We start from the raw sequence: 12,388 nt of genomic DNA on the forward strand, positions 1-12,388 counted from the left end.
ATTTGCGCAAACCAATCAATATACGCTTATTGGGATTTTTTTTACCAAAAATATGTAGTATTGGCCTAAATTGATGAAGATCAAGATCTCTACTTTTTTTTTTTTTTTTATTGTCGGCTTTTTTTTGTTCATATTGCAAAAAATATAAACTGCAGAGCTGATCAAATACCACCAAAAGAAAGCTTTATTTGTGGGGGAAAAGAACATCAATTTTATTTGTGTACAGTATCGCACGACCGCGCAATTGTCAGGTAAGGTAACGCAGCACCGTATTGCAAAAAAATGGCCTGGTCATGAGGGGGACAAATCTTCTGGCACGCAAGTAGTTAAAGGATGATATTTAAATGTAGCTGAATGTAAAGGTGAATTCCAGACAAACTTCTGTTACATTACATTTAAAATGAAAACACTACACTTTGCTTTTCTATGTATAGGTTACTTCTAATGGGATCAATGATGGGCTTTTCCTGGAGTGTGACTTTAAGGAGGAGCCGCAGCAGGTTCTCTTTGTCCAGCAGCCACACAAAGCCCCGAGCCTCATCTGCATATTCGCTTCATATTCATGAGCCGGCCCCGCCCAGCTTATGAAATATTTACCGCGGCGTTGCCGTTGGACGCAGCGAAAGGAGGCGGTGGCGGCAGAGGCGCCCTGCTCCCTCGGAGAGGGAAAAATAGGTCCGGAGCGTACCAAGTGCGGCGCGGGCGAGGGGGGGGAATTCGGCGTTGAGTGTGTGAAGCGGAAGGCCGAGAGGCGGCAAGACACCCCCCCCCTTGTGTCCGGGCGGTGTCGGGGTGGTAGGGGCCCGGGCTCTGTGTGACTGAGGAGACGGTGAGGAGTAATTCGGAGGAGGATGGAGGGGGCCGCAGAAAACGAGGCCGAGAGTCGGCCGGGCCCGGAGGAGAGGAGCGGTGAGAGGGAGGCCCTGAGCCTGCTGGAGACGTGCGGGGTGTGCCGGGCTAATATTCAGAGTCGGAGCCCCCGCTTACTGCCATGTCTGCACTCGGTGTGCGCCGCCTGTCTGCCCGGAGCCCAGAGGTTCACCGCACTGCCCGGGCTACTGCAAGGGGGCAACGCCGGGACCGTGCAGGGTGAGTACCCGGGAGGGGGCGGGCCTTATACTGGCCTCACCGTATAATGTACTGCATACAACGTTACTAGTCAACATGACCTCCCATATCTCCATGATCACCCCCCCCCCCATATCTCCATGATCACCCCCCCCCCCATATCTCCATGATCACCCCCCCCCCCATATCTCCATGATCACCCCCCCCCCCCATATCTCCATGATCACCCCCCCCCCATATCTCCATGATCACCCCCCCATATCTCCATGATCACCCCCCCATATCTCCATGATCACCCCCCCCCATATCTCCATGATCACCCCCCCCCATATCTCCATGATCACCCCCCCCATATCTCCATGATCACCCCCCCCCCATATCTCCATGATCACCCCCCCCCCATATCTCCATGATCACCCCCCCCCCATATCTCCATGATCACCCCCCCCCCCATATCTCCACGATCACCCCCCCCCCCATATCTCCATGATCACCCCCCCCCCATATCTCCATGATCACCCCCCCCCATATCTCCATGATCACCCCCCCCCATATCTCCATGATCACCCCCCCCCCATATCTCCATGATCACCCCCCCCCCATATCTCCATGATCACCCCCCCCCATATCTCCATGATCACCCCCCCCCATATCTCCATGATCACCCCCCCCCCATATCTCCATGATCACCCCCCCCCATATCTCCATGATCACCCCCCCCCCATATCTCCACGATCACCCCCCCCCCATATCTCCACGATCACCCCCCCCATATCTCCACGATCACCCCCCCCATATCTCCACGATCACCCCCCCCATATCTCCACGATCACCCCCCCCATATCTCCACGATCACCCCCCCCATATCTCCACGATCACCCCCCCCCATATCTCCACGATCACCCCCCCCATATCTCCACGATCACCCCCCCCCATATCTCCACGATCCCCCCCCCATATCTCCACGATCCCCCCCCCCCATATCTCCACGATCCCCCCCCCCATATCTCCACGATCCCCCCCCCCCATATCTCCACGATCCCCCCCCCCCATATCTCCACGATCCCCCCCCCCCCATATCTCCACGATCCCCCCCCCCCATATCTCCACGATCCCCCCCCCCATATCTCCACGATCCCCCCCCCCCATATCTCCACGATCCCCCCCCCCCATATCTCCACGATCCCCCCCCCCCCATATCTCCACGATCCCCCCCCCCATATCTCCACGATCCCCCCCCCCCATATCTCCACGATCCCCCCCCCCCCCCCCCCATATCTCCACGATCCCCCCCCCCCCCATATCTCCACGATCCCCCCCCCCCCATATCTCCACGATCCCCCCCCCCCCCATATCTCCACGATCACCCCCCCCCCCATATCTCCATGATCACCCACCCATCCCCTAAATCTCCTTACTGCCCCCCCCAATATTGCTATGACCCCCCCCATACAGCTCCTCTTATAATAATCCCTCCATGCTGTACTATACTGTCCCCTATATTACTAAGATTCCTGTACTGTCTCACTTTATGGCCTTGTTCACACTAAGAACTAAACCCTCCTCTCAGCCATGGAGGCTGCCATCTTGTCCCCTGTCTGCTCTGTAACTATGTGATCAGTTATGACTCCAGACACCCAACTGTTTTGTTGAAAGTGCAAGCCATTGTGACAGTTGGCATGCCAGGAATGTAGCTGTTTTTTTTTTTTTTTTTTTTTTTTTTTTTGTTAGAGGAGGTAAACCCTGATGGGTTTACTTCCTGTTTGATTCCCTGCAAAGGTAAAGCATAATGGACTACTATGCATCGCAGAATAGTCCATTATGTGTCACTTACCTGACACAGGAGCCAGCGATGTCACCGCTGTCCCCTGTAGTTCCGAGCATCCATCTTCTTGGTGGGTCTCGCTACTCCGCCACTATGATTTGCCGGAGCAGCGATGACGTCACTCCCGCGCATGGGAGCCAACACTCGCGGCATATCGCCGCGATCTGCGGCTTACCCAATGCGCCTGCGCGCCGCTGTCTTCAGGTAAATATTTCTTGGACCTATAGGTAAGCCTTAATCTAGGCTTGCCTGTAGGTCAAAGTGTGTTGTAAGGGTTTACAACCACTTTAAAGCAATGGGTTTAGTTCCAGTTTAAAGTAGAACTTTAGTCAGAAAATGAAGTGCTGCTAGATCGCAATTCAAATGAGATCCGGAACTTGCGGCAACACTTCACCTTTTTGTTGATCCTTTTGTGCAGAAGACATCACAGACAATTCGGGGTACAATAACGTTGATGCTTCTTGCATTGTGACTAGCGCTTACTCATAACCTCATGATGAGGTGTACAGTTATGTCTGTGCTAACGAGGTCTATTCCATAAGACCCCCATACTGTACTATCCTCTCTATATTATGGTTACCCCCGTACTGTCCCAATGTCACTGCAACCCCAATTGTGTGCTATCCTGCCCCTATTACTATTCCCCCCACTACACCTGTCTATATTGATAAGACTCCATGCTGTCTTGTATGCCCTCTTATATCACTGTGACAACCCCCCCCCCATACTGTACTATCCTACACCCCAAATTAGTGTGCCTTCCATACTGTACTATCCTGACCTATATACTGTACTTCTCCCTAGAACTGTCTTATCCCCATAGTGTACTATCCTGCCCCATCTGTTTGCTCCCTTTCTCATTGTTACCCCTGTATTTTGACCCCCTATACTGTGCTATACTGCCTCCCTTTATCAATAAATCCCCCATACCACTGTGACCACATATTGTACAATTATTTCCCTCATTACTGAGCACCCCCCCCCAAACTGCTATCCTGGCCTTCCTATCGCTATTCCTCCCCCCCCCCCCCCCCCCATATACTGTACTATCATGCCCCCCATATCACTGACCCCCTACACTGTACTATTCTACCACCATATAGCTGTGCGACCCCACCCCCACCCCCATTATAGTTTATCCTGCCCCTCTTCCTGCTGGAAATGAAGTTTTAAATCTGGTTTATGATCAGGATTTTTCGTTTTTATAATATGACGGTTTTATGTTAATTAGGGATTCTGCTAGAGAAAGTGATATATTTGCATTTTGGTAGTTTTATTTTTATTTTTTTATATCTGTTATTCTGTTGTATTTTAATTATATGGATGGTTTATTAGAGTATAGTTTTCAATTGCTTTATTGGTGCTTGTTGCTGTTGGTAATTTTGTGTCTTGTGATCTTGTGTGGCAGTGTCGCAATAATTTCCCTTTGGTATTAAACAATATGTAAAGTTTTCTGTGGGGGTTTGTTTGATTTTTCTTAAAGTGGTGTTGCCACCAAAAAATAAAAAGTTGCTTAAAATTCTTAAAATAAAATGAAGAATTTTTTTTTTTTTTTTTTTTTTTTTTTACTCACCTCTAAATACCTGTTGCTAGGGGGTCCCTTGTAGTCTGCCTTCTTCTTTGCCCGGGCTGGTGACATCACTTCCTCTCGCACCGCACATTCACGTGTCCCAGGTGACTGTACGACGTATCACGGCGGCCTGCGCCGCTCGTGCATGCGCAGTGGGTGCCCGGCTGTGAAGCCACAGCCGGGTGCCCACAGTATGCATGACGGCGCCGCGAGCGGAGCGGGGAACAAGGGGGGGCTTCGTTCCCCCGCATCGCTGGACCCTTGGGACAGGTAAGTGTCCGATTATTAAAAGTCAGCAGCTGCAGTATTTGTAGCTGCTGACTTTTTTTACATTTTTTTTTTTTTTTTTTTTTTTTTTTTTTTAGGAGGTACCCCACTTTAAGGAATAATATTCATACTTGCCACCTCAGAGTGGCCCCGATCTTCCCTCAGTGGCACTCCTGGCTCCTTCTCGAGTGCCCTGCGTCATTGGATTTGCTTGACAGCAGCGGAAGCCAATGGCTGCGCCGCTAGCAATCTACAGGAGATGGTCATAGACTGGGGATATGGTACAGCAGATCAGTGCAGCCTCACCAGTGCGCATCAAATTCAGCCAGCCAGTGTCCCCAGTGCAGGGGAAGAGAGGAGAGCCGCCGCTGTCCGGTTGATTAGAGCACCAGGCTCATCACAGCTTTCATTTCAATAGCTGTGTGTTCCCCGCAGCACACCGTCACATACAGCCCCTCCTTTGTCCGGGCACTTTGATGGACAGATCACCCTTCCAATCCTTGGACGGGTGGTCTGTCTGTCAAAGTTGCCTGGATAAGGGGGAGGGGCTGTATGTTATGGCGCGTGGTGGTGAACACACAGCTATTGAAATGAAAGCTGTGATGTTCCTGGTGCTATAATCAATCAGGTGGCGGCGGCTCTCCTACGCTATAGGACACCACCATGATGGGCGGCACCAGGGGCGTGCGGCCCCATTTTTCTCTTTCTTTCCCTTTTTTTTTTTTTTTTTTTTTTTTTTTTAATTCTCTTTCCTCAAATTGCCAAAAAGGCTATTTTTGGTGGACGAAATTTCGGTGCATCCCTAGACTCCTGGGAAAAATGGCACATCATTTCCCAGGAGCACAGGAGAAGGAGGAAGAGACAAGGAGCTCCGCGGACCAGGAAGTGGCAGATTAGTAGGCCTACATAGCAACAGGGTGGAACTCCGCTTTAATGTGTTATGGTGAAAAAGCTTGAGGGTTTAATAAAGTATTCTGATTATATCATCTTGCGCCGCCCCCCCCCCCCCCCCCCATCCTGCTCCCTATAATATTGAGACCCTCGTACTGCCCTTATTTCACTCTGATCCTTCATATTGTAATATTCCCCCCCCCAATTACTGTACCCTCATTGTGACATCCATACTGCACTTTGCTGCCCCTCTATTACTGTCTGTGACAGCCCCCTCACATATTGGCATATCTTGCCTACCATATATTGTTTGTATCGACTTGGTGTACTACACTATCCCAATATAATACTATGACCAGCCCCCCCATATCATGGCTATGAAGACATATTTTACTGTTTGCGCCCTTTCTAATTGTTACCTCCTATACTGCCCCATGGAGATGGTTAAGAGTCTCTGAGATGTGTAATGTGTCAATATCATGGACTCACAGATGTTTATTATCCTTAATCGCACTCTATGCCATTTACAATTTGACCATTTGATAGGGTCTCATTAGTCCTTTGAAGACCCTGTTTAGTGGAACTTTACGATATGTCTGCATTTTGTCTATGTTGTACTGTTTTCCATTAAAGGTGCCGCCTTCTATTTCTTATTGTAGATGTGAGATTTTTTTAATCTGATAATTTTTGTTACAAACTTGAGTTTTGTGGAAAATGAAGACGTAGTGTTCAATAATATACTCAATTTCCCCCCTAGTTTATTACCCTTATGTACCATACTGCCCCTTTTTATCATTACCACCATTTTGCACTATATTGTCACATCACTATTGCTTTTTTGCACTGTCCCCATATATCACTATGAACCCCCACTATATCATCCTGCCCATAATATTTGTACCTACCCTTATACTGTACTACCCAACACCCAAATTGTTCTATTACCCCCCCCCCCCCCCCCCAATATCTATATCTCTCATCCAGAAAGTACTCAAGTGCTTCACTTTTTCCACATTTTGTTATGTTTACAGCCTTATTCCAAAATTGATTAAATTCATTATTTTCCTAAAAATTCTACAAACAATACCCAATCATGACAACATGAAAGAAGTTTGTTTAAAATCTCTGCAAATTTATTAAATACAAAACACATAGTGTAAGTATTTACAGCTGTGTACTGATAAAACGATATAGAGGAGAGTTCAGGAGCAGTTGGGGAGGAAAAAATGCCCAACTGCTCCTAAATGTCTGTTTACCAGCAGCAGTGTACATGGGGCCTTAAATAGGGAGTCCACCTACAAAAAAATGATTAAAAGCCAGCCTTTTAATAAATGGACACTTACCTGTCTCGGGGTCCAGCGATGTCGGATGCCGAGCAATCACTCTGTTCTCGGCGGCTGCCGTCGCCATTCTTATTGAGTGAATCCTGAAAAGTGAAGAGTTGCGGCTTCACTTCCTGGTTCCCTACTGCACATGCACGAGTTGCGTTGTGCATCGTGAGTGGTCCCCGCCATCTCCTGGGACCTGTGTGTTTCCCAGGAGACAGCGGGGAGGGGCGTGACTCCCGTGGAAGTCTATTCCCGGAAGTGGGGGTAGATACCTGTATTATAGGGTGAAACTCTGTGTAGCTGCGACACATTAGATAAGGTATCTATGTACAAATTTAGTTTTTTCCTCAGAACAGTAAAGGGGTTCTGAGGGCTGATTGTGTAGGTTTAACTTTGGCATCAGTTTGGCTGAGCTGTGCTAGGGTTCTGCCTGGTTATGTGTAGAGTTGGGTGCACATGACAGGCCCAGAACCAGGCCTGGTTGGACGCTTTGGTTCCAGGGAACGCCGATACCTAATCAGTGGGTGCGCCTGGCCCCGCTGACAAGTCTGGGCAAGGGTACTTAAGATGTTGATGTCGTGTTTGGGGTTCGTTCATGAGGCTAGGGCTGCCTGTTCCTGAGTCTGGACCCCACGCGAGGGGGGGTCCCAGTCACGGGAGCGTGTGTCGCCCTGCAACATGGTCCGTTTGACCTACCCCATCAGACCCACCTGGTCTGGGGTGAGGATCCGTCTGTTCCTGAGTCTCGGAAACCGGCTGGTCCGATGTGCAGTAACTGAGGGAGGATTCAAGGCGTCCGGGTGTGCTCTCAACTTGGAGGGGCACTGCAGCTCGTGTAAGCGACTGGAGGAGGGCCAACAAGCTGGCATCCCAAGAAGTGCCTGGTTGCTGGGTTGTTAAGGACTTTAACGAATCCACACTTTTCCGGTACTGCCAAGGAGATAGAACGTTCCAGGTACTGAGGAAAGGTTCCTGTTCAAGGTCGGAGACTTTACAAGTTCCGGATCAAAGTGCTGACTGCCATAATCTCTGGCTAGAGATTTGTTTAGCTTTGAAGTGCCCAGCTGCGAGTGGCTACTCTCTGGGTTATTTTACAGACTTTCTAATGATTAGCAGTTCAAGGTACCTGAGTTTCTTCACCCTTGCCCTCTGTTCCCATACGAGACTGTGTGTGTTGGATGTTACCTCCGCAAATAAAAACCTTTCTAAAGGACTTTTATGGTGTCAGCATCCAAAGTTGTTGGGTACTAACCCTGGGAACCCCTAGACATGGAAGAACAAGCCAAGCAGAGGTAACCGGTAAGGCCAAAAGTCAAGGCCGCCCCATCGAGGATTATGGCCGCTACATCTGCTTTAACCTGACATTTCCACTATTTGTTCATGTTGGGCCTCATGTACACTGCTGCTGGTAAATGGACATTTAGGAGCAGTTGGGAATTTTTTTTATTTTTTTATTTTTTCCCGCCCAACTGCTCCTGAACTCTCCTCTGTTATCTTATCAGTACACGAACACAGGGTCGTCTAGGCCTCATGCACACTGGACGTTTTTACAGCAGCTGTTTTTGACTTTAGACATTTCTACAGTCAAAGACCCCATCATGTTATCCTATGTGTCCATGCACACAGGCTGTTATCAGCAGTTTTTTGCTGGGGTGTGTTTTTGGCTTTAAAAAACAAACAAAATTGGTGGGTTCTGAGGAGTTTTTTTCAGCTGTAAAAATGCTCTAACTTCAAACGTGGCTCAACAGCGTTTTTTTTACGTTTTTGAAAAAATAAAATAAAACATTAACTAACTGTTTAAAAAAACAAAAGGGGATAAAAGCTCCCATGTTGCGGCATTCATTTTAATGGGCAGGGCATTTTGAGAGTTGTGTATACATTGCTCCTGCACTTACCCAATAATGCTGATTGCAGGACTTTTTTTATTTTTTCTTTCCCCCGTCCTGCAAGTGCGCTGCCCCAGTGTGAAAGCACTCAGGCTTTCACACTTGGGAGGCGTGAGAGGTGTTAAAAGGCCTGAAAGCTTCCCAGTGTGAAAGGGGTCTTACAGAGGAGCCCCCCCTCCACACAGCAAACGGAAGCAAAGGAAGGATACAGAGCTGTGTTCTGAATAGACCAGTGTTGAGCTTCTTCCTGCATCACAAATGTATCTCGTGTGCCTGGCAAAGCTCTCAGAAGTGACTAACCTCTGTATCTTGCCTTATAACCTAATAATTGTAAGCTCTTTCACCTTTTTGTATCCTCCCATAACAGAGGAATGAAGCACCAGAGAGAAACGACATGTAGACTCCTTTCACACTGGAGGCATTTTTCAGGCGCTAAAAATAGTGCCTGTAAAGCACCTGAGAAAACGCCTCCTCTGCAGCCCCAGTGTGAGAGCCACAGTACTTTCACACGGGGGCGGTGCTCTTGTAGGGTGTTAGAAGAAGTCCTGCAAGCCGCGGTTTAGGAGTAGTGAATACAACGCTCCTCCATGGCCCTGCCCATTGAAAGGAATAGGCACTGCTATTGAATTGCCTGCAAAGTGCTTAGGCATTTGCGGGCGCAGTTAACCCTTTCTTCGACTGCTAGCGGCGATTTACTGCCAATATATGGAAGGGGTCTTAGAACTTTGGTGAGAGATAACTAAATAATACAGCTATACTGTATGCGCTTTGGTCAGAATTCATGACTGCGGTTTTTTAACCACTTTTAAAGTTAATCTCCAACTTTACCACCGCTTTAACTAGTTAGTTTGGGAAAGCTGGCCGAAACTTTTTCTTACAACAGGCTATATACAGTATACACCTTTTTTTGTGTCCTACCTGTGGGATGCGAATTTCCCTTCCTACATCCGGAATCAAATTTGAGTCAGCCTAAGCATTGCTCAGCCATTTATAGGCAGCTTTGTATTCTCTGGCCGAGATGGAGGTCATGATGTTGTCCGTGTGCCACTGTGAATCCAGAGAATACAAAGCGACCCATGTATGGCTGAGCATTTTTTTTCCCTGGGTGTAGGAGGGGAAGTTTGCTTCCCACAGCCAGCACATAGCTGAGTCTCCATACAGTGCACCTGTTGGTGCAGGGAAAAGTTAGTCTGGGCCTGCTTTCCCAAACTAGTTGAAGTGACAGTAAAGCTGGAGTTTGGCTTTAGAAAAATGGAAACTGTTAGAATAAAAACCTTTTGACCTGAAAAGTACATTTGCACTAGCAGTAATCTAGCTTATCTCTGCATATAGCTAGTTGCATGCCCGGGATTCCCCTCACATCTGATAGTGCTCAGGCCGTGTGACTGGTCACTTGGGACTTTGCAGTAAGCTGGCAAAAATCTAGAAAATCTCAAAATCTATATTTCCTATTTCCGCTATACAGGGTGGATAGTGGAATCTTCTACTGGCCATTGTATGCTGTCAGAATACTCAAATAGTTGCCGTCACTGGCTAACTTTTTATTTTTGCTCATCTCCTCGATTTCCTAGTTTAAGTTTGTAGAACTATGTGGTGTTTGGTAGAGCCACCTATGGCTCCAATTTGGTTCCCTACATAGGAATTGGCTGAAGAGAGAGCCACGTATTGCTGCCTTTAGAAGTGGGTCAGCCTTATCAAGCGCCACTGGTCAAGGTTGAACCACATACCTGTGTTTGGGGAACATTTGGAAAAAAGTTGCTTTATTGCCTTACACAGGGTTATACAGTATTTTCAGTAATGGTGTTCACATTGGAGCGGGGTTACAATTGCCTTTAATAAGCTGTGCTATGTGAAATATGATACGGCGAGCAATCTCAGCTTGAGTTTACGCTTTAATAACTGTGGAATAAGGACACTAATCACGTTCTGAGAACTGTAGTGGGGGAAAGAAGCCTTTGCAGCATGTTCTGAAATGCATTATGGTGTTTAGAACTTTTAGATTGCATATTCTGCTTTACTCTAGAATGAAAATATTCTTTGGCACTCGTTAAATGCTTTACAAATCTACTATTTGTTACAATGGCTGCATATTGCAGCTCTTTACTATCTTCTATACATATTTTGTATACCTGGTTGGAATTGCATTCTGTTGACAATCCATTCTTGTATATTACAAACCCATTTACTTTTAGGCTGCTTTAACACCTGAGCGTTTCAAATTTGCGCAATTTTGCAGTGGTTTTTTTTTTTTTGTTTGTTTTTTTTTTTAACCACAATTTTGTACAGGTCACCAATGTGGAAGGCAGAAAAACGCCTGCAATCTGCCCCAAAGAAGCTCATGTTCGTTTTTTTGAGCTTAGGTTGTTTTTCAGGCATGTTTTGCTTCAGGTGACAACGCTCAGATGTGAACAGGTACCATTGAAATGAATTGGATTTTGCTTTTTGGGTGTTTTTTTTTTTTTTTCAGGCTTTTTATGAGCTGAAAACACTCAGGTGTGAATGCAACCTTAGTAGCATGTCCTCCTGTGTTCCTGGTAGACTTCAGCAGCATCTGCATATTGCCTGCTTTCACTGCATTGTTTGACTGATCTGGTTTAATTACTTTTTAAATTGTATGTACTGAAGGATGAAGATGTAGAACCTAGTTTGTGATTAGGGCTGCAACTAATGATTCTTTTTTTTATAATCAATTATTTTGATCGATCGGTTAATAACCTTAAGTGTGGTGTATAATTTAGTTAATATGAAAAGTTAAATAAAAAATGTATTCTTCAATATCTATGTGCAGTGGTAAATATTAATAACCAACTATATGGTTAGGGAGCACAATCTTGAATCCACTCAGAATAACACAGAAGAGATGTACTGTATATACTATTAAAGGGTGAATCTGTTAAATATCATCAGACTCGATCACATTGGGTTTTATTTATTTTATGATTAAAAAAAAAAAAAATCTACTTTTAAGAACGCTCGTTTGATTTTCTTATCGTTAGTGGGGTCAAAGCGATGTTCATTTTCAACAACCGTGACGGGAAAATTTAGAAATAGAAAACTTGGTCAAAGGGATTTTCAAACGGTGTATGTGGTTTTCATTCAGAAATTTTCAGAATGTTAAAAACAAGTGAGAATTTTTAAACATTCTTTCATTCAGCGAATGTACAAAGATTTTCATCTGAATTAGGGCTGCAACTAATGGTTTTCATAATCTACTAGTTGGCCGATTATTGTTTTGATTATCCGGTTAATAACCTTAAAAGTGTGGTGTATAATTTAGTTAATATGTAAAGTTAAAAAAAAAAAAAAAAAAAAAAAAAGGCAATTTATTCTTAAATATCTCTATGCAGTAAATATACAGGGGAACCTTGGATTAGGAGCATAATCTGTTCCAGGAGAATGCTTGTAATCCAAAGCACTCGCGTATCAAAGTGAGTTTCCCCATAGAAGTCAATGGAAACTAAGATAATTGGTTCTGCATTGACTTTTATTACATGCATGTGGCCAGCTTGAATGAACTTGGAAACGGAGTGTTTTGGAACCGTTCCGAGTGTCC

The 12,388-nt window shown here is 46.1% G+C and overlaps 1 protein-coding gene across 4 annotated transcripts in view; it reads left to right on the forward strand.

Moving 5' to 3' along the window:
* Positions 1-623: 623 nt before the first annotated feature.
* TRIM24 (tripartite motif containing 24) overlaps positions 624-12,388 on the forward strand; it is a 119,634-nt gene continuing 107,869 nt past the window's right edge. For 3 of the 4 annotated variants that reach the window (XM_077468755.1, XM_077468758.1, XM_077468756.1), the window contains exon 1: positions 625-1,089. In XM_077468755.1, coding sequence (XP_077324881.1) covers positions 852-1,089 — 238 coding nt within the window. In that variant the 5' untranslated portion in view covers positions 625-851. Of the gene's footprint in view, positions 1,090-12,388 lie in introns of all 4 variants that reach the window. The other variant, XM_077468757.1, reaches the window with a different exon arrangement.

The sequence above is a fragment of the Lithobates pipiens genome, unplaced genomic scaffold, assembly GCF_037356315.1.
Source record: "Lithobates pipiens isolate NorthernLeopardFrog02 unplaced genomic scaffold, aLitPip1_a1.2 Scaffold_8, whole genome shotgun sequence".
NCBI lineage: Eukaryota > Metazoa > Chordata > Amphibia > Anura > Ranidae > Lithobates > Lithobates pipiens.